Below are 25,860 nucleotides of genomic sequence, written 5' to 3'. Positions count from 1 at the left end.
GTTTGGAGCTGGGTTTATTCACGACCTGCTTTAAAAAGCTGTGGTTTGGAGCTGGGTTTATTCAGCACCAGCTTTACAAAGCTCTTTTTTGGAGCTGGTTTTTCAGCCCCAGCTCCCTCTCCTCCTGACCATTCATTAACACTGATAGGTTGCATTTTCCTGCTGCTTTTCCCCAAGTCCCCAAGCACATTTTAGCAGTGTCAAGTGCTGCAGCAGGTTGTGGCTGCCCTCCCTTCTCGACTGGCTGGAAAAGCCCCAAAGGTTTGCTGGAGCTGCAGATTTGTGGCTCAGTCACGGGAAGATCTGTAATTTCAAGTTCTCTGTAATTTCAGGTTCTCTTGCTGAAGACACTTCTTAGAAAAAAAAAGAGAAAAAAAATTGTGTTCATTTTTCTTGATCAGAAACAAGAGGGGAGAGCCACAGCAGGGTTCCCCCATGGGCTCCCAGCCAAGGCTCAGCTCCCACTCGCTCCCATCCCAGTCCCACCCACACCCCCTGTGTTCTCCACCTTCCTTCTTTTATTTTCAGTTGTTTTCATGTCTTTCCTGCTCTCCCAGTTTATTCCTGTTTCCCGTGGAGGACACACTACAAAGCTTGTTAGGGTGCTCACACTGAGTCAGAGGGAAAAAAAAAATAAAAAATATCTGCTGTGCTCAGTGCTGGTGCCTGAGTGTCCTTCCTGCCATCCCCTCCCCACCACAGCTACTCTCCAGGTCTTGTTGGGATTTGGAAAATTTGAAAATCTGCTGTGCAGTGGGAAGTGATTTAACCCCCTGAGCCCAGAACACTCTCCAAAAACCTGTGTGGGGTGTGCACGCTCTGATCCAGCACCAGCCCAGCCTGGGAGAGCCTGGTTTAAGAATTTGGAAATTGAATATGACTGGATACAAAATATGCAGGAAGGCTTCAAAATCCCTTCTGGTTTAGCTCAGAGTCTGGGGTCACAGCCCAGCAAAGCCCCCAGAGGACACAATCCCAAATATTGGGATTGTACAAGGTACAGCCCCACCCTTCAACCATGTCCCCATCCCACAGGCTGCAGGATCTCCAAGGAAATTCTGCTCCAGCCACAGGGAGGGCAGAAAAACGTGGTTTTGCTTCATGGAGTGTCTTCTATTCCGAGATTAAACAGAAATGCTTTGATTTCACTTTGATTTCACTTTAACTGAAGGACTTTGAAGCAGCAAAGCAGGGGACTTCACCAATTTTTTTTTTTTTCCCCCCAATATCCTAATGAAAACCAGATCTTTGTAATCTCTGTACTTTGGGGATGAAAATCCACTTTTCAGTCGAATTCTGCTCGATGAAAAGCTGCCACCTGGCTCTTGTGGAAGGACTGGGTGTGAGGGGAAGAGCAGGATGGGGCAGAGATGCAGAGGGGATGTGCTGCAGGGAGCTGCACGCAGGGCAGGGGCATTTCTGTGGGATGGGGCTGTGGGTGATCCATCACTGGCTCGGCCTCACACAGGGCAGGGGCATCCTGAAGGTCTCCTGCACTCCAAGTTTTCTTGGAAGGCAGGAGAAGTGCAGAGAGGTCAGGGAATGACGGGGAGAGATGCCAAGGAAATGCCAGAAAAACCCCAGGAGCCTTTTCAGATGGATGCAGCTCCCGGGCATGGCCGTGACTCCTCCAGGCAGGAGAAGTGCAGGAATTGAGCTCTGCCTGAGCCCAGGAGTGTGCAAAACCCCACTCAGGATTGAGCTGGACACTGCAGCCTGGGCTGCCTGCTGATCCAGCTGGAGATGGTGGGTTTGGGATGATTTCTGTCTCCTCTTTGCTGACCTCCCCGGATCCGGCTCACGGAGCTGTGACAGCGTTCCCAGGGCTGCACCAGGCTGAGCTGCTCCACAGGGACACAAAAACTTCCTGCTCAAGATGGGCTTTGGCAAAAAACAATCCAAACTACACCTGATGCTTTGGGCTTCCAGCTCCTCTCTCTGTGTTGCTTCCAAGGAGAACTGGAAGGAGCCTACGAGAAAGGTGGAGAGGGATTTCTTCTAGGAGAGTGGAGGGATGGGATAAGGGGAATGGGTTTCCAAACTGGGATGGATGGGGTGTTGGGAAGGAATTGTTGGGAGGGTGGAGGGGCCCAGAGCAGCTGTGGCTGCCCCTGGATCCCTGGAATTGTCCAAGGCCAGGATGGACAGGGCTTGGAGCAGCCTGGGACAGTGGGAGGTGTCCCTGCCGTGGCAGAGGTAGGATTGAATATTCTCTACAGCCCCTTCCAATCCATCCTGTCATTGATTGATTGATCCTAAATTTGCTTTGGGGACACAGTCATCTCTCCATCCCCTGCCCCCATGGCCTGCATTCCCCCAGGGAATTCTCCCTGTGGCTTTTGCTCCCACCATTGTGTCTCAGGGTGTGTCCCTGGCTGTGACCACGGCTGTTCTGAGCTCAGTCCATCTGCAATGGGAAAAGGGAGCCTGGATGTGGGGCTCAAGGTATGATGAGAGCTGGCATTTCTGCCATGAGGCTCACCGTGGGCTAGGAAGCAAAAATAGACTTTGATTCACTCCCTGCCAGCGAAGCCAGGTCTGTTTTTCCCTCAGAGCTCTGGGGAGATTGTCAGGTCCCATCTTCCCTCCTTCTTCCCCCCCTCCCCACTGGGTTGCCAGGGTTTATTTTCCTTCCCAGGTCTCTTCCATGACATGAGCAGCATGATGGAGACATGGCAGTTTCAGTCCAGACAGCAGCCCCAAGAGGGAGAAGCGTGCTGAGAGCAGGAATTCAGCTCAGGAAAGGTTTCAGGGTTTCAGGCTTGCCTTGGAACAAACCCCACAATTTTGCTGCTCCCAAAGAGAAAATTCTCTTCCTCCCACCATCCTCAGGACAGCCAAAATCTCTTTGTGTTGCTTAAAACATTTCATTTGCATTTCTGACCTGTCTTCATTCTTCTGCACTGGGGCACGAAACTTTCAAACCTCGGAAAGGAGAAGGTTCCCTGGAACTTGTGCCACTCTGGAAATGGGTGCAGGGAGCTCTGGCAGGGACCAACCTTCCCCTGCTCCCTCAGCCAAGGCTTCTTCCTCATCACTCTTACCCAGTCATTGATGCAGAGAGGCATTTTGTGCCTGAAAACACATATTCCACCCAGATATCCCATATTCCAAACAATTATATCCCATATTCCAACCAGGTATATCCCATATTCCAGCCAATTATATCCCATATTCTCCCCAGTTATATCCCATATTCCACCCAGATATAGCCCATATTCCATCCAGATATATCCCATATTCCAACTAATTATATCCCATATTCCACTCAATTATATCCCACATTTCCCCCAATTATATCCCATATTCCAACCAAATATATCCCGTATTCCACTCAATTATATCCGATATTCCACCCAGTTATATCCCATGTTCCCCCAATTATATCCCATATTCTCCCCAGATATATCTCCTATTCCCCCAGATATATCCCATATTACACCCAGATATATCCCATATTCCCCCTAAATATATCCCATATTCCACACAGATATATCCCATATTACCCCCAGGTATATCCCATATTCCAACCAATTATATCCCATATTCCACCCAGATATATCCTATATTCCAACCAATTATATCCCATATTCCCCCCAGATATATCCCATATTCCCCCTAAATATATCCCATATTCCAACCAATTTTATCCCATATTCCACCCAGTTATATCCCATATTCCCCCCAAATATATCCCATATTCTACCCAATTACATCCCATATTCCCCCCAGTTATATCCCATATTCCACCCAGTTATATCCCATATTCCACCCAGATATAGCCCATATTCCCTCCAATTATATCCCATATTATCCACAAATATATCCCATATTCCCCCCAGTTGTATCCCATATTCCAACCAGTTATATCCCATATTCTCCCCAAATATATCCCATATTCCCCCCAGATATATCCCATTTTCCACCCAGTTGTATCCCATATCCCCCCCAGATACATCAGATCAGTCCCCAATCACCCCTCACCTGCTCAGCCCCCTGTGCTGTTCCTTGCACCCCTTGTCCCTGTTGGTGACCCCAGAGACAAATCCATGGCCCAGGTGGGCTCCTGGAGCAGATCCCAGCACACCTGAGCCGTGCTGGATTTCAGGAACCACCTGGGATGCTGCAGGTGCTCCCTGGGAGGGGCTGGGAGGGCACAGGAGCTGCTGGTTGAATTCTGAGCTGTGCTGGTGGCACTTTGGATCTGTTCCCAGGTCTTGATGTGTCACTGCCTCCTCAAAGGCATTTCCCAGCCTCATATTTCACAGGCTCCCTGGGGCTGCAGCTTGCTGGGCTCATTAGTCCCTGATCCCAGAGCTGGGCACATTCCTGACTTTCTGAGTCTGCAGGATCTTCTCCAGATTGTTCCACAGGTTCCTCTGAGGCTTTTGTGCTCTCCCTGCTTGGATCACCCTGCAGCTCCCACCCTGGGCACACTCCAGGAGTGCATCCCAGCTTTTGGAGTTATTCCTTCTTTTAAATTCCCTCTTCCATCCTCTGTGCCCTGCAAATCCCTTCTCCTGCCCCATCCCTCTCCCTCTTGTCTCCAGACCTTGCTGAACCCTCCAGCCTGCAGCCAGCACGTTTTCATTTTAATTTCTGAGGGTGCAATGTGGTTTTCCATGGGGCAGAAGAAAGGTGAGTTGTTTATCCCAGCCCCAATCTCTGGAAGGAGGAGCACTGCAAGTGCAGCCATTCCCAAAGAAAAATCAGGGAATGAGGTAAGAATGGATTTCTCTCATGAGGTGTGAGCTTGCCACACAGCCCCAGGCTCAGGAATTCCAGGAGAAGGGCCTGGAAGGAAGAAGTGATGTCATCAGTGTCACCAGAGCTGTCACCAGAGGTGTGGCACTGCCACCCTCATCCAGCCAGAGCTCTCTGCTCTCTGCCTGGGAAGTCAGAGACATCCTTCTGCCAAGGAAATTCAAAGGAGCCAAGTGACAAACTGACAAACTTCCCTTTGGCTCGTTTTTGGTTTTTTTTTTGTTTTTTTTTTTTTTTTTCTTCCCCCTTTAATTTCTTTTTGGAAAAGCTTTGGAGAAATTTCTGAAAGGGCTGTCTCAGCAACTTCCCTGCTGCTTCATCACTCGGAGCACTGCAACATCATCAAATTAGTCAAAAGAAAACAGTGGTGCCTCTCATTTCTCCAAACAGCCAGATGCTCTTTCCAAGGGGAGGCAGCATCCCAGGCTCTGCCTGGCACCAGTGGGGGAGGGCAGGATTCCTCTTTCCTTTTTAAAACATCAGATTTGGCTTCCAGAACAGAAAAACTCCTGAAACAGGGGTTTGGATCTCTCTGGATCCAGGAGATCTGGCTAAGAGTGTGTGGTGGATCTGGGATACCTGGATCTGGTTTTTGGGAAAATTCAGTGGTCTCCATCTTCAGCATTGCTTCCAGCTCCTCAAAGACATCAAAGTGGGGATTAAAAAAACCTCATGGAGTGGTTTGGGTTGGAAAAGACTTTAAAGCTCCTCCTGTTCCACCCCTTTCCACTGTCCCAGGCTGCTCCAAGCTGCCTGGAGCTCTCCAAAGAGGCAGATCCTGGGATGTCCCCCCTACAGCCCTTTGGGGTTTTATCCTGCTGATAAAATCCTTTAGGAAGCACTGCCCAGGGACATGGTGCTGTCCCCTCAGCCTGCTGGAGCTGTGACACCCTCCCAGGGATGTGCCAGCACACCCTGTGCCCCTGGGGGCTGCAGCACCACAGCAAGAGAGGAAAATAACTCATCCCAAAATCCCTGCTCTGTCCCAGCTCGCAAACAAGCAAGGGGCAGGAAATATTTGTAAAATGAAGCAATTGCTGGGTTTTATTTTTAATTCCCCCATTGTGCTGGGCCGGGGGTGAGGCTCTGGCTGCCGTGAATGGGCTTTTCTCTCCCTGCCTCTCTCCAAAGAGACAGAGCCGGATCCTTCTGGGCAGCCCCATCCGGGGGAGGGCTGCCCCCAGGGCACAGGCACACACCAGGAGCACCCCCAGGCCACCCTGTGCCTTTGTCACAGCCATGCTTCACTCTGCTTTTCCAGAAAAGCTTTTTCCAGCTGGCTCAGCCCCTCTCTGCTGTGCTGCCATAAATCCCTGGGGAGCAGCAGCAGCGATCCTGCCCTGCCACACCTGCAGCCAGGTGATTCCCACCTGCACCTCCCTGCCCCTCAGCTGAGGAATGGGAGCCATCCCTGCTCCAGCAGGATCTGTAAATCCCAAAACACCCAAGTTAATCCCCCATTTGATTCCACACCTGGGATTTCTCCAGCTGCCAACATTTCTGTGCACACAGGGAGATCCCTCATTCCAAGGCTGGATCCCTCTCCCAGCTTCCCTCCAGCTGGCCCTGGGAGCAGCATCCTTTTGGAGCTGCCTGTGGGATCCCAAACTCCTCCTGGTGCCCCTAAATCCCAAATTCCAGGATGGAATTTGTGCTTCTGGCTGGATTTTGGGCACTGGGAGGAGCAGCTTGGTGGCAGCTGGAGGTTGGGTTGGGCACAGTGTGGGGTTGTTGTGGCTCTTGGCTGTCCCTGTGGATCCATGTGGATTCTGGGATCTGTCTGGATCACCACCACCTGCAGCAGAGATTGGGATCTGTTGCTTTTGTTTCTTGTGGAGTTTCTGGTGTTTTATCTGATCGAAACCCTTTCACATCCTCCTAGGAGCCAGGTCACCAGGGAACAGCTTTCATGGCCTGGAGGGGCACAGAAATCCCAGGGAAAACGGCCCTTAGGCACCTCGTTTGCACCAAAGTGGCCACTTTCCAATGTTTGGAAGGTGGCCAGAGCCCAGGGAAATGTTTTGGCAGCTGAGCATGGCTCTGTGAAAGCAGAAAAATGACAGAAAATGCACAAGGAGATGCTATGCTCTTTAAATGAAGTCTCTTCCTTAAGCTAAAGGAGTTCAAGGACTGTGAAACCGAATTTATTTGTATTTATTTGTCTTCCTGAAATTGAATCAAGAGCATCCTGTTGCTGTGATTTATGCCTTGAGTGCCAGTGTCCTACTTTGGTCAGTGCCCAGAGCCTGCAGACGTTAATGAGAAGTCTCATGATTGATTCAGTGGCATCTGGAAGACTTTTGAGGACTGCCAGCAGGAGCAGGACAATTCCAGAGGGCATTTCTGCAGTGCCTGTGCCCATCCTGCCCCTGCTCAGCCCTTCCCTCTGTCACAGGTGCCACCTTTGCCTGTCTCAATGTCACATCTCTAAGCTCAGTTTGTTTTTTCCCTGGTGAGGGCTCACCTGGAGGAGGTTTTGCTGCTCAGGTGGCGTTCCAGAGCCTCTCCCACTCCCCAAAATGTGTGAGTTACAGTGGGTTACTCTGCAGCCAGCACTGGGATGTCCCCAGCCCTCCCCTCACCCCCAGCAATTCCAGGGGCACTCCAGCAGTTTGCTTGGCTGAAATCCCTTCCACTCACAGCATCTGGAAAGGTCAGGGAGAGGAGAGAGAGCTCCTGGGAGCCTCCTGGGTGGTTTTTTTCCTCTTCCCTGCTCCTGGGCTCTGCACACTCCATCTGCCACGAGCTTTTCCAGCCTCCTTTGTTTCCCCAGGGTCCCAGCTGAGTTTTGGGGTGCAGAGGCTCTGTTTGGGGACAGGGAGGTGGAATTTCCATCGTGTTTGGGCTGATTCATCGCCTTGGCCGAGGCTCAGCCTCTCCTTCCCTCCCGCCGAGTTTTGGGAATATCAGCTGGAGCAGGAGCTGTGCCCACGGTCCCAGGCACCAGGGACCCACGTGGTTTTTAACCCTTCAGTTTCAGGGAAGGGGAGAACTCTCCCCAGAAAGCTGGGATGGAGCAGGAGCGTGCCGTGGGGGAGCTGTGGGGGAAGAGCGGCGTCCCCGTGGGCCAGAGCAACCCCGACGCCGCAGCAGAGCAGGTAAGAGCTGCTGGGGGGGGAAAAAACCCCAAATCCCCAGGGTTTGTGGGAGTGTGACCGTCCTGCTGGGCTCTCACAGCACAAAGAGCCTGCAGGGACAGCGTGGGTTTGATCCCAGAGCTGCAGGTGGTGGATCCCACCATGGAGGTCATGGGGAGATGCTCCATGCAAGGGCTGGCTGGGGAGGGAGCCCAGCCAGGGCAGGGGGCTGGGGAATGGGATCCCTCCTGTGGCACAAGGCCCAGCTGCATCCTTAAAGCCCTTTGGATTCATCTGATGGTAACTTCACACAAAGCCTTCCACGGTGTCCTCACACCCCTCGGCTATCAGTTCTCAGGCTCCCCTGCCAAAAGGAGATTAACTCCACGTTTGTAGCAGAGCCAGAGACGTCAGGCAGACCCTGCCAGGCCACCAAGATCACCTCAGGGAAAACATGATGTGCTGAGCCCTGCCAGAGCTTGGGCTAAATGGTGTCTCTGATGGGATTATCCAGGGCAGGACCTGGGGGAGCAGACTGGAATCACCTCCCTGCCATGGGATCACCTCCCTCCCACTGTCCCAGGCTGCTCCAAGCCCTGTCCAGCCTGGCCTTGGGCACTGCCAGGGATCCAGGGGCAGCCACAGCTGCTCTGGGAATTTCATCCCAGGGCTCCCCACCCTCCCAGGGAACAATTCCTTCCCAATATCCCATCCAGCCCTGCCCTCTGGCAGTGGGAGCCATTCCCTGTGTCCTGTCCCTCCATCCCTTGCTCTCTGATATCCCAGCACATGGATAATGCTCTGTGGCAGGATCCTGAGCTCAGGATGGGTCAGTGCTGCTCTCTGATATCCCAGCACATGGATAATGCTCTGTGGCAGGATCCTGAGCCCAGGATGGGTCAGTGCTGCTCTCTGATATCCCAGCACATGGATAATGCCCTGTGGCAGGATCCTGAGCTGAGGGTGGGATAGTTCTGCTCTCCCACATCCCAGCACATGGATAATGCTCTGTGGCAGGATCCTGAGCCCAGGGTGGGTCAGGGCTGCTCTCTGATATCCCAGCACATGGATAATGCTCTGTGGCAGGATCCTGAGCTGAGGGTGGGATAGTTCTGCTCTCCCACATCCCAGCACATGGATAATGCTCTGTGGCAGGATCCTGAGCCCAGGGTGGGTCAGTGCTGCTCTGATATCCCAGCACATGGATAATGCTCTGTGGCAGGATCCTGAGCTCAGGGTGGGTCAGGGCTGCTCTCTGATATCCCAGCACATGGATAATGCTCTGTGGCAGGATCCTGAGCCCAGGGTGGGTCAGTTCTGCTCTCCCTTTGTCCCAGCTCTGCTCAGACTCTTTCTTGCTGCCTCCTTTGCTAAGCCCCCTGCGTGTCCGTGTCTGTTTCTCTAAGCACTTTATAACCTTCTGTGTGCAGAGCTTAATTTCTCTCTGTGCTGGGGCTGCCAAAACCGCCAGTCTTAAGCTGCTATTAAACTCTTTATAATATTTTTTTTTTCACTGGATGCTCAGCTTTCTTTTTATCCTTCTGATCCCCGAATCCTCACTCCTGCTTTTCTGGAAGCAGTCTGCTTTCCCCCACAGCCATTCCCTGGGGCTGTGTGCAGTCAAGGCAGCTGAACTTCTTTCAAGCAGCAATAAATACTATTAACACAGCTGAAAGTCAAGCCAAGTGGGAACTTTCCTTGTTTTTTTGCAGCAGGATTGGGTGGATTCAGTTGGCCAGGTGGTGAATGCTCACTGAGGCTCGTAATAAGGTGCTGAAAGCCCCGCTGGGCATCGATCCCATCCCTCTGTCATTTTTTACAAAACCACACCGTGTTTTTTGCCTTTTTTCCCAGGAGCCCAATCCCCCTGGCCCTAACCCTGTGGCTGCACCAGGCCGTGTTTCAGTCACCAGGGTCTGATTTGTGAGCAGTGTAGCTCTCAGGGGAGGCAGCTCAGAGCAGCTTGTGAGGCTGATTTGTGCCGTCCAAAGGCAAAGGAGACACTCTGGGGTTGATGCAGTCTGGAAGGAAATGTCAGCATGGTGCATTTTAAGGCTCTAGCAGTGGTGAGAAGGATAATGCAACATAGTTCCTGGTGTAATGGAAAAGGAAAGGAGAGCTTTGTTTAAAGAGACACTGCACTTATATAGGAGGCAACACCTCTTTGAAATCATGCTTTGTGCAGAAGGAGACACTCCCACGGCTCTCACCTGCCCTGCACTGCTAGAACTTCATCTCCCTGTGCAGCCTGAGGAGCCCAAGGCTTCCAGGTTTCATCCTGGTTCCCAGCAGCGTCCAGCAGGCACGGGAATAAACCCACAGCTGCTGAGTGGGGCTGACTGAGCGCTGCCAGGGCAGGGTGAGACTGTGGGGCCCAGAATGGGAGATGCCCTATGTCCCTCTGTCCTGTGTCCCTCTGTCCTGTGTCCTGTGTCCCACTGTCCCTCTGTCCTGTGTCCCTCTGTCCTGTGTCCCTCTATCCTGTGTCCCTCTATCCTGTGTCACTCTGTCCTGTGTCCTGTGTCCTGGTGTCCCTCTGTCCTGTGTCCCTCTGTCCTGGTGTCCCTCTGTCCTCTGTCCTGTGTCCCTCTGTCCTGTGTCCTGTGTCCCTCTGTCCTGCTGTCCTGTGTCCCTCTGTCCCTGTGTCCTTCCCTCTGTCCCTCTGTCCTGTGTCCCTCTGTCCTGTGTCCCACTGTCCTGTGTCCTGCTGTCCTGTGTCCCTCTGTCCTGTGTCCTGTGTCCCACTGTCCTGTGTCCCGCTGTCCTCTGTCCTGTGTCCTGTGTCCCTCTGTCCTGTGTCCTGTGTCCCTCTGTCCTGTGTCCCTGCTGTCCTGTGTCCCTCTGTCCTGTGTCCCTCTGTCCTGCTGTCCTGCTGTCCTGTGTCCTGTGTCCCTCTGTCCTGTGTCCTGTGTCCCGCTGTCCTGTGTCCCTCCCTGTGTCCTTCTGTCCCGCTGTCCCGCTGTCCTGTGTCCCTCTGTCCTGTGTCCTTCTGTCCTGCTGTCCTGCTGTCCTCTGTCCTGTGTCCTGTGTCCTTCTGTCCCGCTGTCCTGTGTCCCTCTGTCCTGTGTCCTGCTGTCCTGTGTCCTCTGTCCTGTGTCCCGCTGTCCTGTGTCCCTCTGTCCTGTGTCCTGCTGTCCTGTGTCCCGCTGTCCTGTGTCCCGCTGTCCTGTGTCCCTCTGTCCTGTGTCCTGTGTCCCGCTGTCCTGTGTCCCTCTGTCCTGTGTCCTTCTGTCCTGTGTCCTGTGTCCCTCTGTCCTGTGTCCTGCTGTCCCGCTGTCCTGTGTCCTGCTGTCCCGCTGTCCTGTGTCCCTCTGTCCTGTGTCCCCCTGTCCCCCGGGAGCCCCAGCAGGGCCGGGAGTGCCGATCCTGCCGGAGCAGGCGGTGCGGAGTGCGGCACGCCCTGCCCGGGAGCTGCCGCAGTTGTCGCTCGGCTCGTCCCTCTCCTGAGTCACCCAGACCGCAGCTGCCTCATTAGAACATGAAAGGATCGCAGCAGCGTCCCTGGCACGGCGGCGGGCAGTGTTTGGCTGCGGTTTGGGCGTGCGGGGAAGGCTCACACACAGAAACACACAAACACACACACAGAAACACACACACAAACACACAAACACACACACACAAACACACACACGGCTCCCTGCCGGCTCCGCTGCGATGGGAGCGTGGCACTGACCTCCCGGGAACAATTCCTGCCCCATATCCCATCCATCCCATCCCTGCCCTGTGTCCTGTCCCTCCATCCCTTGTCCCCAGTCCTTCTCCAGGAGGGGCAGCTCCCATCCTGTCCTGGCTCTTCCCTGGGACACCTTTGGGTGGAGCCAGGGTAGAGGAGAATGGGACCCCTGGTCTGGGCAAACTGGGAGAAACTGGGATCAGCTCAAAGATCATCAGGCCCTTAAATCCCATCCCATCCCATCCCATCCCATCCCATCCCATCCCATCCCATCCCATCCCATCCCATCCCATCCCATCCCATCCCATCCCATCCCAGCCCATCCCATCCCATCCCATCCCAGCCATGGGCAGGGACACCTCCCACCATCCCAGGCTGCTCCAACCCCAGTGTCCAGCCTGGCCTTGGGCACTGCCAGGGATCCAGGGACAGCCACAGCTGCTCTGGGAATCCCATCCCCACCCTCCCAGGGAACAATTCCTTCCCAATATCCCACCCAGCCCTGCCCTCTGGCAGTGGGAGCCATTCCCTGTGTCCTGTCCCTCCATCCCTTGTCCCCAGTCCCTCTCCAGCTCTCCTGGAGCCCCTTCAGGCCCTGCAAGGGGCTCTGAGCTCTCCCTGGATCCCTCTCCATGTGAACACCCCCAGCCTGGCTCCAGGGCAGAGGGGCTCCAGCCCTTGCAGCATCTCCATCTCCTCCTCTGGTCTCACTCCAGCAGCTCCAGGTCCCTCCTGTGCTGGCCCCAGGGCTGGATGCATTTCTCCTGGCATGGAATGATGCTCCCCTGCACTCTGGCAGTGTCAGGGACCCATGGGGGACACACCAACCCCTCTGAGCTGGTGCTGCTGCCCCACAGGAGTGTTCAGTGTGAGCTCAGTGCCCCAGGATCCAGCACCCCTCTGCTCTGTGTTGTCAAGGGTTGTCAGGCACTGGGACAGATCCTTGGGGTCCCATTAATCCCTGCAGGTGTCCAAAAAATGGCACCCAGTGCTCTGCTCTGGCTGACAGCTCGGTGCTCACTCCAGGCTTGGAGATCTTTGATCACTGTGTGATTCCAAAATTCCAGCTCACCCAGTCCCTGCAGGGAAAACACAAAAAGGGGAAAGGGAGCAGCTTTGAGGGGGTTTGAGGCAGAACATCTGCAGGCAGCCAGGCAGGCAGCATCCCCCCACCTGCTCTGAGGATGGGGACATGCTGCATCTGCATTCCCAGCACGTTTTGGGGCCATACCTGCTCCAGCAAGAAGCATTTGAGCAGCACACCTTGTCAGGAGATCAAAACTCCGATTAAAAAGTGCTGGATGTAATCAACACTCCCTGCCTGGCACTCCTGGATTCTGTCTGGCAGGTGCAGCTGCAGGTGAGGATTGGTTTTGGTTGCATTTCTGAGCTGTTTTCAGGGAGCTGCTCTGAGCAATCAGGCTCAGAGGGAAGGTGGCAGATTTGGTCCTCAGGGTGGGCCAGGGAGCACAGGATGCTGTTGGTGACTAAAAAATGATTTCATTCTCTTGGAAGAGTGAAACAAGCAAGGGCAAAAAATGACCAGGACTGCCACTGCTGGATTCAGGCTGGATTCCTCAAAATTGAAAAAAAAAAAAAATTAGCTTTAAAATAGTGTTTTCAGGCTGGATTCAAGGAGGTTCTTTTTATTTACTGCTGGGTTTGACCTCTAGATGAGATTTTTTTTATTTGGTTTCTGCAGCACGCAGAGGGGTGGCTGAGATGGACATTTGGCTTTGAGGGGGAGACTCTGACACACTCTTGGGAAAATCATGGGATTTGTGACATGAGGAATGTCAGAGATCCTCAGCAGCACAGCCTGGGGGGTGCAGGGAGCAGCTTTTGGAATCTGCAAGGGCTAAAGAAAGTCCTGCTGAGGATTCAGGCTGTAAATCTCTACCTTCCCCTCCAGCCTCTGTCTCTTGTTCCCAGAATATGTTTTCAGAGCTTGGCATTACACTGAGAGCCTCAGGCTGCTTGAAATCCCTGTTTTCCAGGGGAAAAAAAGTCAGGAGCTTATGGTAAAACCAAGAACTGAGCAAAAAGTCTGGCCAGCAGTGCTACAGGACAATGCAAAGTGTCTGCTCAGCCCGGGAATCAGCCAGGCTCTGATCTCTCCAAGCTTTGGAAAATCAGAGCAATCCTTGGTGAGGTGGGAACCTCAGACCAGGAGGCTCAGCTGCTTTGTCATCCCTGTGCTTCCCCTCCTGGACCAGGAGCTTCTCCCACCCTGTGCTGGTCCTTTGCTTCAGGATGAATTTGTGCTGCTGCTGCCCCTCTGTGATGGGGACACGAGCCAGGAGCCCCAAAAGGAGGGTGGCACTGCCTTCAGCAGCTCCTAGAAAACCAGATTAACTCAGAAGGGACACCCAGGGTTCTTGTAGGAAGGGACAGATCCAACCCAAGCCCAGACCTGCTGTGCAGAACCTTGCAGTGGTGCCAAACAGGAGCAGCTTTGGCCAGGATGCTCTCAGGTGTTCCCTGGAGAGCTGCAGCAACAGCACCGTGGTTCCAGTGATGGAATTACATCCCTGGGTCAGATCTGATTCCTGGAGACAGAGCTCTGCCTCCCAGAGCCACTGAACTCCCCTGTCCCCACTGGCAGACACTGGTGGCTCTCTGAGTGCTTGGGGTGAGTAAGGGCCACAGCAGAAAATTGTGATTTTATCTGTGAAAATGTGCAAAAAGAAGCACCTGTGACCAGTTTTCCTCCTCTCAAGCTCTGTGCTGGCTGAGACTCTCCCCAGGCTGGCACAGAACTCAAGGAGAGCTGGATGAGCTCATCCCTAGGCAGAGTGTCAGGGCTGGAGAAATCCAAGTGCTCATGATTCAGCAGCCCCCTCACTTGGATCATTTATCCACCCTCATTCCTACAAGCTTTCCAGGGTTAGTATCAAAGGAGCTGTGCCTTTGGCTTGCTCAGATTGCTGCTCAGCTCTCAGCTCTGTGTCCCCAGCCAGGCAGAGCTTGGCACCTGCCCAGCCTGAGCAGGGGATGCTCCTTGGGAAGAAGCACCTCACAGATTTTGGAGGAGAGTTTTCCTCTGGGAAACTTGAGCACAGCATTCTCCAAGTCACTTCCACCTCTGGTTTTAGCTCATTTCTCACAGGTTTGGCTGTCCCATAACCAGACACAACTTCTTAATTCCACTGCTGTGTAGAGCCCCAAAAAATGCCAAATATTGGGATAATGCACCTTGTCTGGCCACATCACCCCCAGAATTTCAGCACAGGCATCCCCCATACACGATGCTGTGTGGTTGGGACCTTTTCCTGTGTTTTGCTGGTGAGCTCTGACCTTGTATTCCCCATTTTCCAGCCACCATCGGGGCGCCAGTCCCCGACCAGGAACCCCCTCAACGGGAGCCCTTCCAAGTGCCCCCGGTTCGTGAAAATCAAGAACTGGGAGACAGGATCCGTGCTCCACGACACCCTGCACCTCAAAACTGCCATGGTGAGTGCAGCTGGTAGGACTGGCCAAAATTCCCTGAGCATCTGGAGTGGGTGGTGTCCATCCCATCCCATCCCATCCCATCCCATCCCATCCCATCCCATCCCATCCCATCCCATCCCATCCCATCCCATCCCATCCCATCCCATCCCATCCCATCATCCATCCATCCATCCATCATCCATCCATCCATCCATCATCCATCCATCCATCATCCATCATCCATCCATCCATCCATCATCCATCATCCATCATCCATCCATCCATCCATCATCCATCATCCATCCATCCATCCATCCATCCATCCATCCATCCATCCATCCCACATCTATTCTCAAAGCTCTGGGGCAGCTTTAGAGCCTCCTTGGCTCAGCAGCCACCTTGGATCATCCCCAAAAACCACGGGAGTTAGAAATATTTGGGACAAGTGCAGAAGTGGAGGAATTCAGTCCTGTCTCCAGTAGGGTTTGAATTTTGAATCTGGTGCAATAAGCAGAGAGGAAAATCTGTCTGGGATAAATAAGGAAAAGCATTTTCCCTCACGGGGGGTGAATCCCTTCTCTCTGATTGTCTGACCAAGCGGTGCCATGGTCTGTGCCGTGTGCGAGCGGGGATGTCCCTGTTTGTCACACACCCTGTGTGTGTGGGTGCTCTGTGGCACCAGCCCAGGAGACCAGGAGTGGCTCCAGAGCGTTCCTGTTCCCTGCTGTGCCCCCAGGCCACGGCGTGCACCGAGCAGATCTGCATGGGCTCCGTCATGACCCCCGGCCCCCACGTGCGCAAGGCCGAGGACACCAGGAGCAAGCAGGAGGTGCTGCTGCTGGCCAAGGACTTCATTGACCAGTACTACTCCTCCATAAAGAGGTGAGTGCTGCCTGCAGGAGCCCACCTGCAGAGCTCAGCCCAGGAAGGACCTGGAGCTGCTGGAGCTGGGGGAGATGATCATCTCCTCCAAGGTGATCAGAGGGATGGAGCTGGAGGAAAGGATGAGAGAGCTGGGATTGTTCAGCCTGGAGAAGAGAAGCTTTGAGGTGACCCAGCTGTGGTCTTCCACTGCCTGAAGGAGGCAAAAAGAAACATGGAAAGGGACTTGGGACAAGGGATAGAGGGACAGGACACAGGGAATGGCTCCCACTGCCAGAGGGCAGGGCTGGGTGGGATATTGGGAAGGAATTGTTCCCTGGCACAGGGTGCCCAGAGCAGCTGTGGCTGTCCCTGGATCCCTGGCAGTGCCCAAGGCCAGGCTGGACATTGGGGTTTGGAACAGCCTGGGATGGTGGAAGTGTCCCTGCCCATGTCAGGGGGTGGAATGGGATGAGCTTTAAGGTCCCTTCCAACCCAACCCATTCCATGACTCCATGATCTGATGTCCCATGTGTGTGAGTCACAGCAGGGGGAGGCTCTGCTGCTCCATCATTCCCTGCCCTCTGCCTGACCCCCCCCCACCTCCTGTGCTCCCACCCTTCCCAGATCCGGCTCCAAGGCCCACATGGAGCGGCTGGAGGAGGTGACCAAGGAGATTGAGGCCACTGCCACCTACCAGCTGCGGGACACGGAGCTGATCTACGGCGCCAAGCACGCCTGGAGGAACGCGGCGCGCTGCGTGGGCAGGATCCAGTGGTCCAAGCTGCAGGTGGGGATGCTGCTCAGGACAAACTCAGCTGCTCTCCATATCCTGGTGTGGAAGTTTGCAGTTTGTTACATAGGGTGTGGGTGGAAAGGGCTCAGCTGGGAGCTGCCAGATGCTTCTCAGAGCAGGCCCAGAGGAGTGAGATAACAAAGGGGTAAAGCAAGGGTGAGGGTGCAGGGACAAGAGCAAGGGAGCCAGAGGGTGTCCGAGGGTGTGAGAGCAAGAGAGCACGGCCTCCTTTTACAAAGTCTTAAATCTCCATGTTGGATATTCTAATTTCCACTAACCAATCTAGTACAAGATAAAAATTCTCTAACATTTGCATACAACCTACAGGAATGGCTACATTACCATGTTTTACTACTTTCTTATCTCTAAACCTTATCTTGGACCCTCCCTGTTGTGCCAGGAGGGAGTCTCTGCTGGCTCTTTGGTATTTGCAGCAACTGGCATTATCTTATCAAAGGGAGAAAACCTTCAAGCATCCACATTGCTGCTCTCCAGCCACTCAGTAAAACACTGGTGTCATTTCAATCTCACCACAGTTTCTCTATTCTTAGCATTTTTTGCTAGGCAATCATATCTATAGGGCATTCCTATTTCTTCCTCCCCTACAGGTGAGCATCAGCCCCACCAGAAACACCCAGGGGATCCCTGCCTAAGGGTGTGCTGGGGATTTGGAGGGGCACATCCTGCTCTGCAGCACCTGGGAAGCACAGCACAGGTGTTCAGCACACACAGCTCCTCTCAGCAGCTTTGGGATGCTGGCAGGAGGTGGAAGAGTGTCTGTGGGGTGGGAGATGAGGGGCTGTGTCTGAAATGGGAGCTGGTGCTTCCAGAGTTCTGATTCTCCAAAATCAGATCCTGCTCCAACATCTTTCCTGCTGCTTCCAAACCTGTTGCTCCACCTGGAGAGAGGCAGCAGGACACATTTGTCCTCAGTGCTGAGATCCAGCAGGAGAGGATTTGGCTCAGTGCCCTTTTGGCAAGGGAAACACAGAACAGGATTGGAAATCAGCGATCCCTGGGGAATCCCTTGGTACAGAGATGTCCTCTCCTGCTGCAGCCTGGAACAAATCCAGTGCTGTGAGCAGTTCCTGGGGCTGGTCACACAGGGAAGGGGCACAGCCACCTCTGTTGATCCCCTTCCTGATTTCCCAATGCTTTCAAGGATTCCCCTGGATCCCTGGAAGTGCCCAAGGCCAGGCTGGACAGGCCTTGGAGCAACCTGAGATAGAAGAAGGTGTCCCTGCCATGGGCAGGGGGTGGGATGAGATGCTCTTGGAAAGCCAACCCAAACCATTCCATGATTCCATGATTCCCTGTCCCTCAGCCCTGACTGGCACCTGTTCTGGGGTCTGATCTATGAGAGAAGCAGAGCAGAATGTGTAATTGTTGGGGGATAAGGCAGGAACAGCAGCAGGTTGGGAGCACAGGAATGAGGAGCTTTTTGCCTGAGCAGCAGATGAGTCACCTCTCCAATGCAAAAGGGGCAGCTGGATTACACATCCACGTGTTCCAAAGGCAGGAACACATAATTATGGAGCTTTAGATCCCTCTCAGCCACGGTGGTGCCTGGAGCTCTCCATGTGCTGTGATTCCTCTGCCTGGCTCTGCCCTGGGAGCTGGAACATCCCCACAATCACTTCCCTGTTTCAGGTGTTCGATGCCAGGGACTGCACCACGGCCCATGGGATGTTCAATTACATCTGCAACCACATCAAGTATGCCACCAACAAGGGCAACCTCAGGTGAGCCACCAGGGTTTGGATCCCAGGGCCAGGGATGAGGGGGGACCTGGCTCTGGGCCCTGCTGGAGTTGGGTCTGGCCCACTGCACAGCAGCAGCAGTGCTGGGGAGCATCACAGGGACCTGAGCTGGGGTGCAGGAGTCCTGCTGGTCCAAGTCTCTCTCTCCTTACTGCCTGTGGGAAGATTTTCCCATTATTTCCCCTTTCCTATATTCTGCATCCAGCACAGAGTTCAGACTTTCCTCCAGATCTGTCTGAAACCCCCTGGGAACACCCCAGATTTCAGAGCCACGACTTCCTCCAGTGCAACAACTCTTTGGGACTCTCTTGGGGTGCACCCAGAGGTGGTGGCAGCTCCTTTTCCTCCAGCATTCACTGGGATGATAATTGCTTTTGTCATACACACCACTTGTGAGTGTGATAAAAACTTCTTTGATAGTTGCCTTGGTTTGAAAGACAGGTGTCTGCTAAGAAAAGCAGAAATGGAGAATGTAAACCCCCTCCCTCCAAATTTTTATAATTTTGATAATTAAGGGGCTCTCAGGCAAAGATATGGGAATTAGGAATAACAGTTCTATACTAGGAAAATTAAAATAGAAATGCAGTATTACACAGAACAATCCCAAAAACACTGACAGTCAGAATACAGCCTGACACCCGTCAGTCAGTCAGGGTGTTGGCACAGTCCCATTCAATGGTGGCTGCATCCTCCTGCAGGGGCAGATGTGGTTCAGCTGGAGCAGTGCTCCTGGAGAAGGTGCAGTTTCCTCTGAAGCTCCAGGGATGATGTGCAAAGGTCTGGCTTTCCTCTGGAATCCAGTGGGAAGAAGGTTCCTTGGTGTCCCAAATGTCAGTTTTTATCTGGGTAGGAAAGGCTTGGCTCCTCCCCTGGCTGGAGCATCTCCCATGGGATGATGGAATTTTATCAGTCATGCCCTGGGACTCACTGGCCATGAACAGGAGATATCTCCTGGAGGGAGGATGGGCTGTGGGAAGATAAAGATGATTGCCCAGCTGGTTTAAAGATGGCCCATGAGCAGATAATGTGTGCCAGGAGATCAGGGGCACTGCCCCAGCTGGGTTAACAGATGGGACAGAATTCATGCTTTTGTTCACATCCTATATTGCAACCTAAGACAACAACATTTAACTTTGCACCTGGGGGAACTGAGCTGGGACCATTTCAGGAATGAATGGGGGATAAATGACTGAGGTACCAATGCCATTTGATTGGGTGAGTGACTGTAAGGAGGTGCCACTACTTGTGTGTGGTGGCCCACGATCTTTTTTGAGTTTAAGGACAAAGGTTTGCCATTGGTGTCAAATTGAGAAGGACAGTACTTAGCAAGATGTTTTCCTTTCCAACATCAAGATCAAATAGAAAGTTGTTTAGGTTGAATTGCTGTTGTAGGACAATCCCTTTTCATGTGTCCTGGTTTACCACAGGCAAAACAACGAGTATTTTTATGAGAGTCCAACTGTACAGTCACAGCAGATTTTTAAAAATATTTTGTTTGTCCCTCAAGGGCTTTTTTAAGCTTTTTCTTTTTTTGTCCCAAATTACCCCCCGAAGTTTTTCCCAAATTATTTCCCGAAGTGTTTTCCAAATTATCTCCTGAAGTTTATCTCCCAATATTTTTCCTGAATTATCTCCCGAAGTTTTTCCCAAATTATTACTTCCCAATATTTTTCCCAAGTTATCTCCTGAAGTTTTTCCCAAATTATTTTCTCCCAATATTTTTCCTGAATTATCTCCCAATGTTTTCCCCAAATTATTACCTCCCAATATTTTTCCCAAATTATCTCTTGAACTTTTTCCCAAATTATCTCCCGAAGTTTATCCCAAATTATTATCTCCCAATATTTTTTACCGAATTATCTCCCAGAGTTTTTCCCAAATTATTATCTCCCAATATTTTTCCCGAATTATCTCCTGAAGTTTTTCCCGAATTATCTCCCAATGCTTTTCCCAAATTATCTCCCAAAGTTTCCCCCAAATTATTATCTCCCAATATTTTTTACCGAATTATCTCCCGAAGTTTTTCCCGAATTATCTCCCAATGCTTTTCCCAAATTATTATCTCCCAATATTTTTCCCGAATTATCTCCTGAAGTTTTTCCCAAATTATCTCCTGAAGTTTTTCCCAAATTATTACCTCCCAATATTTTTCCTGAATTATCTCCCAAAGTTTTTCCCGAATTACCTCCTGAAGTTTTTCCCAAATTATTATCTCCCAATATTTTTCCCGAATTATCTCCCAAAGTTTTTCCCAAATTATCTCCCAGAGTTTCTCCCAAATTATCTCCCGAAGTTTTTCCCGAATTATTATCTCCCAATATTTTGCTTGAATTATCTCCCGAAGTTTTCCCCAAATTATCTCCTGAAGTTTTTCCCGAATTATCTCCTGAAGTTTTTCCGAAATTATTATCTCCCAATATTTTTCCCGAACCAGCCCCAGAAGTTTTTCCCGAATTATCTCCCAACGTTTTTCCCAACTTTTCTCGAGCTTCCACCACCCGCTGTCCAAGCCCTGCCGTGCACACTGGCACTGTGCAGTGACCTGCAGCTCCTCCTTTCCCTTCCAGGTCTGCCATCACCATCTTCCCTCAGCGCACGGACAGCAGGCACGACTTCCGCATCTGGAACGCGCAGCTGATCCGCTACGCCGGCTACAAGCAGCCCGACGGCTCCGTCCTGGGGGATCCCGCCAACGTGGAGCTCACCGAGGTGCCAGAGCTGCCACGGAGGGGCACGGGGCACTCCTGAGCCCCCCTGAGGAGCAGGGGCTGGGCTCAGCGGGTTGGCGTTGTCCAGTGCACCACAGAGGGTTGGGTTTGTGTTGCCCGCAGATTTCTTTTTTCTCAGGAATAAAGGGTGGGTTTTGTCGTTTTCTTGCTGTTTTTCTCCTTCACCATACAGGCACAAGCCATGATCCTACTAGGGATATATTCCAGGCTCATTTTCACCCCAAATTCCCCTGACTCGGCCATGAGCGGGCTGGGACAGGCCACCCCTTGTTGTAGCTCCCTTTGCTCGACTGTGAGGATAGAAATCCTGCCAGGAGCTGTGCCCAGGACCTCACAATTCCCTGCCTGCGGTGTCTGAAGGGCAGGTGACCTGCTGGGACACCAACTCTGCCTTTGCTGTCCCTGCAGATCTGCATCCAGCAAGGCTGGAAGGCTCCGTACGGGCGCTTCGATATCCTGCCCCTGCTGCTCCAGGCCAACGGCAACGACCCCGAGCTCTTCGAGATCCCACCTGAGCTCGTGCTGGAAGTGCCCATCCGGCACCCCAAGTGAGTCAGGGCACCCCAAAACTGCTCCAGGGGGTCAGCAGGACTGAGCTCCTCTGGTTACACCCTTGCCATGTCCTGGGGGCTTCACCTTCTCTGGGGTCTTCCCTCCAGTAGAGTTGGCAGAGCTGGCCAAAATATCTCAGGGTTCTCCTTTGTATCCAGATTGACTTTCTTGGGAAGTTTCCTTTTCCTTGAAGTCTGCCATTCCATAATTACCTTGTCCCAATAAGCAGCCCCAAAGGGAGGTGCTGGTAGAAATGTTCTGCTCAAGTCCTTCACCCTGGTGGCAAAGTGACCGCCCCTACCCCTCTACCTGCATTGGGCAGGGAATTCCTGGCTGGTTGCCTGATCCTGACTATTTCCCGGCAGGTTTGAGTGGTTTAAGGACCTGGGCCTGAAGTGGTACGGGCTGCCAGCCGTTTCCAACATGCTCCTGGAGATTGGGGGCCTGGAGTTCTCCGCCTGCCCCTTCAGCGGGTGGTACATGGGCACGGAGATCGGCGTGCGCGACTACTGCGACAACTCCCGCTACAACATCCTGGAGGTGATTCCCGCTGCTCCTGGAGGGCGTGGAGCTGCCTGGGCAGCAGGCAGGACACTGGGGAGTGTTGGTTGGAGCAGGAGAGTTCAGGATACCCCTTCTCCTGGAGCCACTTGGCCGAGGTTGGCAAGGTGTCTGTGTGCTGCGGGTCAGCAGGGATGTGGCACAGCCGGCGTGATGCCACGGGCTTCCCAAAGAATCCTGGGGATAGCAGGCACCTGGTCATGCACTCAGTGGAGGCTAAAAGGGTGCAGAGACACTTGGTGGCTCCTCAAGGGACGTGTGTGCTCTAGGGTGGTGTCCTGGTTTGAAGGACAGGTGTCTGCCAATAAAGGCAGAAGCTTCTCTTTGAAATGGAGAATGTAAACCCCCTCCCTCCAAATTATTATAATTCTTAAATTAAGGGGCTCTCAGGCAAAGATATGGGAATAGGAATAACAGTTCTTTACTAGGAAAATTAAAATAGAAATGCAGTATTACACAGAACAATCCCAAACCCTGCCAGAGTCAGAATCCAAGCTGACACCCGTCAGTCAGTCAGGGTGTTGGCACAGTCCCATTCAATGGTGGCTGCATCCTCCTGCAGGGGCAGGTGTGGTTCAGCTGGAGCAGTGCTCCTGGAGAAGGTGCAGTTTCCTCTGAAGCTCCAGGGATGATGTGCAAAGGTCTGGCTTTCCTCTGGGATCCAGTGGGAAGAAGGTTCCTTGGTGTCCCAAATGTCAGTTTTTATCTGGGTAGGAAAGGCTTGGCTCCTCCCCTGGCTGGAGCATCTCCCAGTGGGATGATGGAATTTTATCAGTCATGCCCTGGGACTCAGTGGCCATGAACAGGAGATATCTCCTGGAGGGAGGATGGGCTGTGGGAAGATAAAGATGATTGCCCAGCTGGTTTAAAGATGGCCCATGAGCAGATAATGTGTGCCAGGAGATCAGGGGCACTGCCCCAGCTGGGTTAACAGATGGGGACAGAATCCTCATTTCTGGCCACATCACCCAACACAGGTGGAGACCCTCCAGCTGGTCCCATGGCTCAGGACTGCCCACACTGGGAGAGACAAAGCCAAGCCATGGGAAGGTGCCCGTGCAGGACATCTGGATCCATTAAAACCTTCCAAGGAATGTTGGGTTATTTAGAGGGGCTCCATCCCTCTCCAGTGTCCTGGAAACAGAGGGCTGGGAGCAGTGTGAGTGTCCAGCTGCTCCTGGTGGCCTCCTCAGCAGCATTTGGCCACCTGCCCCTGCACAGGGAGGAGGAAAGGCTGTGCTCCTGCCATGGAGAGGGAAAGGCAGGATTTATCCCCAGAGGAAGGCACAACATCAGCCCTTCCCTGCCCTGTGGTGCCCTGTGCCAGCCTGGGCCTCTCCTCTCCCAGAGCAGAGATCTCCAACCCTGTTTTTTGGCCATTAAATCCTTCCCCTCCCTCCATGTGTTGTTACAGCAAGTGGCCAAGAAAATGAACCTGGATATGAGGAAAACATCCTCGCTGTGGAAGGACCAGGCCCTGGTGGAGATCAACATTGCTGTGCTCTACAGCTTCCAGGTACCTGGGGCCCTGCCCTGGAGGGACACAGGGGTGGAGGGACCAGTGTGGAGACATCCACCCAAGGATGAAATTGGGCTGTGCCTCCCGAATTTGGGCTGCTGCAGTGAGATTTAATAATCTCCACACTCTGGATGTTGTAAAAGAGCACTACCAGCACCTGAGTCCTGCTGGTCCAGGAGGAATATCCCAACAGGGGGAAAATCCCATCCCATCCATCCATCCATCCATCATCCATCATCCATCCATCCATCATCCATCCATCCATCCATCCATCATCCATCATCCATCCATCCATCATCCATCATCCATCCATCCATCATCCATCCATCCATCCATCCATCCATCCATCCATCCATCCATCATCCATCCATCCATCATCCATCCATCCATCATCCATCATCCATCATCCATCCATCCATCCATCCATCCCACATCTATTCTCAGAGCTCTGGGGCAGCTTTAGAGCCTCCTTGGCTCAGCAGCCACCTTGAACCATCCCCAAAAACCACGGGAGTGAGAAATATTTGGGACAAACAGCTCCAAACATGAAATTGTGGCTTTTGCCCTCTGGGAAGTGCTGAGAGCTGCTGCCTGTGCTCTGTTGGCCCTGCAGAGTGACAAGGTGACCATCGTGGATCACCACTCGGCCACCGAGTCGTTCATCAAGCACATGGAGAACGAGTACCGCTGCCGGGGCGGCTGTCCCGCCGACTGGGTCTGGATCGTGCCGCCCATGTCGGGCAGCATCACCCCTGTGTTCCACCAGGAGATGCTCAACTACCGCCTGACGCCCTCCTTCGAGTACCAGGTGCGCCCCCTCCTCTGGGCAGGGCAGGGTGGGAGGTGCAGGAGGGAGGGGGACACTGTGGGACACCAATCACAAGCTGTGCCTCGATTTTGTGAGGGGATATTTCACCTTAACGCAGGGGAAAAATGGGTTTAGACCCTTTGTGGGAATGTGGGACACCTGAGTCCCAGTTTTTAATCACACAGAGGTAATCCCCTTTGGAAGTGTCAAATGGGAGGGTGAGGAAAAGGTTCCTGTATCCTCTGCAAGGTGCAGAAGATGCTCCTGTATCCCATCCCAGGGTGCAGGTTTGAGGGGATGGCTCCTGTATCCCATCCCAGGGTGCAGAGGATGCTCCTGTATCCCATCCCAGGGTGCAGGTTTGAGAGGATGGCTCCTGTATCCCATCCCAGGGTGCAGAGGATGCTCCTGTATCCCATCCCAAACTGCAGGTTTGAGAGGATGCTCCTGTATCCCATCCCAGGGTGCAGAGGATGCTCCTGTATCCCATCCCAGGGTGCAGGTTTGAGAGGATGCTCCTGTATCCCATCCCAGGGTGCAGAGGATGCTCCTGTATCCCATCCCAGGGTGCAGAGGATGCTCCTGTATCCCATCCCAGGGTGCAGAGGATGCTCCTGTATCCCATCCCAAACTGCAGGTTTGAGAGGATGGCTCCAGCCTCCTGGGGATCCAGCAGTGGGACAGGAGTCTGACCCAGCATCTCCAGCAGGGGATCACATTCTGCTGCTGGTGTATTTAACACTCCAGAGCATGAAGAAAAACCCCTGAGCAAACCCTCCCTGGTTATCCAGCCATCCCTGCTCTGTGCTCTCCACACAATGTGACCTTTAGTCAAGAGCCCTTGAGGAATAATGAGAGCAGGAGCAGTCTGTTCACTCCTGCACAGCCCACAGGCTCCCTGATGCTCCTGGCTCTGGTGCAGCCTGCAAGGGCACAGAATCAGCTTCTGTCTGCTTGCTCCTGGCTTCAGCTGCCTCCCCTTCCCAAAGGGCCTCTTAGGGAAAAAAAAACCTGTGGCCAGAGCAGGGGAAAGGATCTGTTTCCATCACCTCTCCCCTCCTGGCATTGCCTTGTTTTTGGCTGTGTCCTATTAATGCTCCTCTCGAGAGGTGACAGAGCAATTGGCCAGATGCTGTTACAAGCCAGGAGGGTTTATTAGATTGCAATTTTCCTGGGCATGTTCCATTGCCCAAAAAAAAAAAAAAAAAAAAAAAAAAAAAAAAAGCCCATGAAGCTCCAAGGATCAGGGACATAGAGAGGAGAGGGAGAGCTGTGGAGCAGCAGCTGTTCCTCTCCTTCCTGAAGGAAGAATTGAGCTCTCAGAGCTG

The 25,860-nt window shown here is 52.9% G+C and overlaps 1 protein-coding gene across 1 annotated transcript in view; it reads left to right on the top strand.

Annotated features, from left to right (window-relative positions):
• NOS1 (nitric oxide synthase 1) overlaps window positions 1-25,860 on the top strand; it is a 75,090-nt gene that overhangs the window by 27,555 nt on the left and 21,675 nt on the right. The window contains exons 3-12 of the mRNA XM_056504270.1: window positions 7,739-7,862; window positions 14,833-14,967; window positions 15,683-15,828; window positions 16,435-16,597; window positions 18,254-18,345; window positions 20,931-21,072; window positions 21,501-21,640; window positions 22,010-22,184; window positions 23,620-23,721; window positions 24,338-24,532. Coding sequence (XP_056360245.1) covers window positions 7,739-7,862; window positions 14,833-14,967; window positions 15,683-15,828; window positions 16,435-16,597; window positions 18,254-18,345; window positions 20,931-21,072; window positions 21,501-21,640; window positions 22,010-22,184; window positions 23,620-23,721; window positions 24,338-24,532 — 1,414 coding nt within the window. The remainder of the gene's footprint in view (window positions 1-7,738; window positions 7,863-14,832; window positions 14,968-15,682; window positions 15,829-16,434; window positions 16,598-18,253; window positions 18,346-20,930; window positions 21,073-21,500; window positions 21,641-22,009; window positions 22,185-23,619; window positions 23,722-24,337; window positions 24,533-25,860) is intronic.

The sequence above is a fragment of the Oenanthe melanoleuca genome, chromosome 15 (assembly GCF_029582105.1).
Source record: "Oenanthe melanoleuca isolate GR-GAL-2019-014 chromosome 15, OMel1.0, whole genome shotgun sequence".
Taxonomy (NCBI): domain Eukaryota; kingdom Metazoa; phylum Chordata; class Aves; order Passeriformes; family Muscicapidae; genus Oenanthe; species Oenanthe melanoleuca.
The sequence above is the reverse complement of the archived record's forward strand: the minus strand, read 5'-3'. Positions and strand labels throughout refer to the sequence as shown.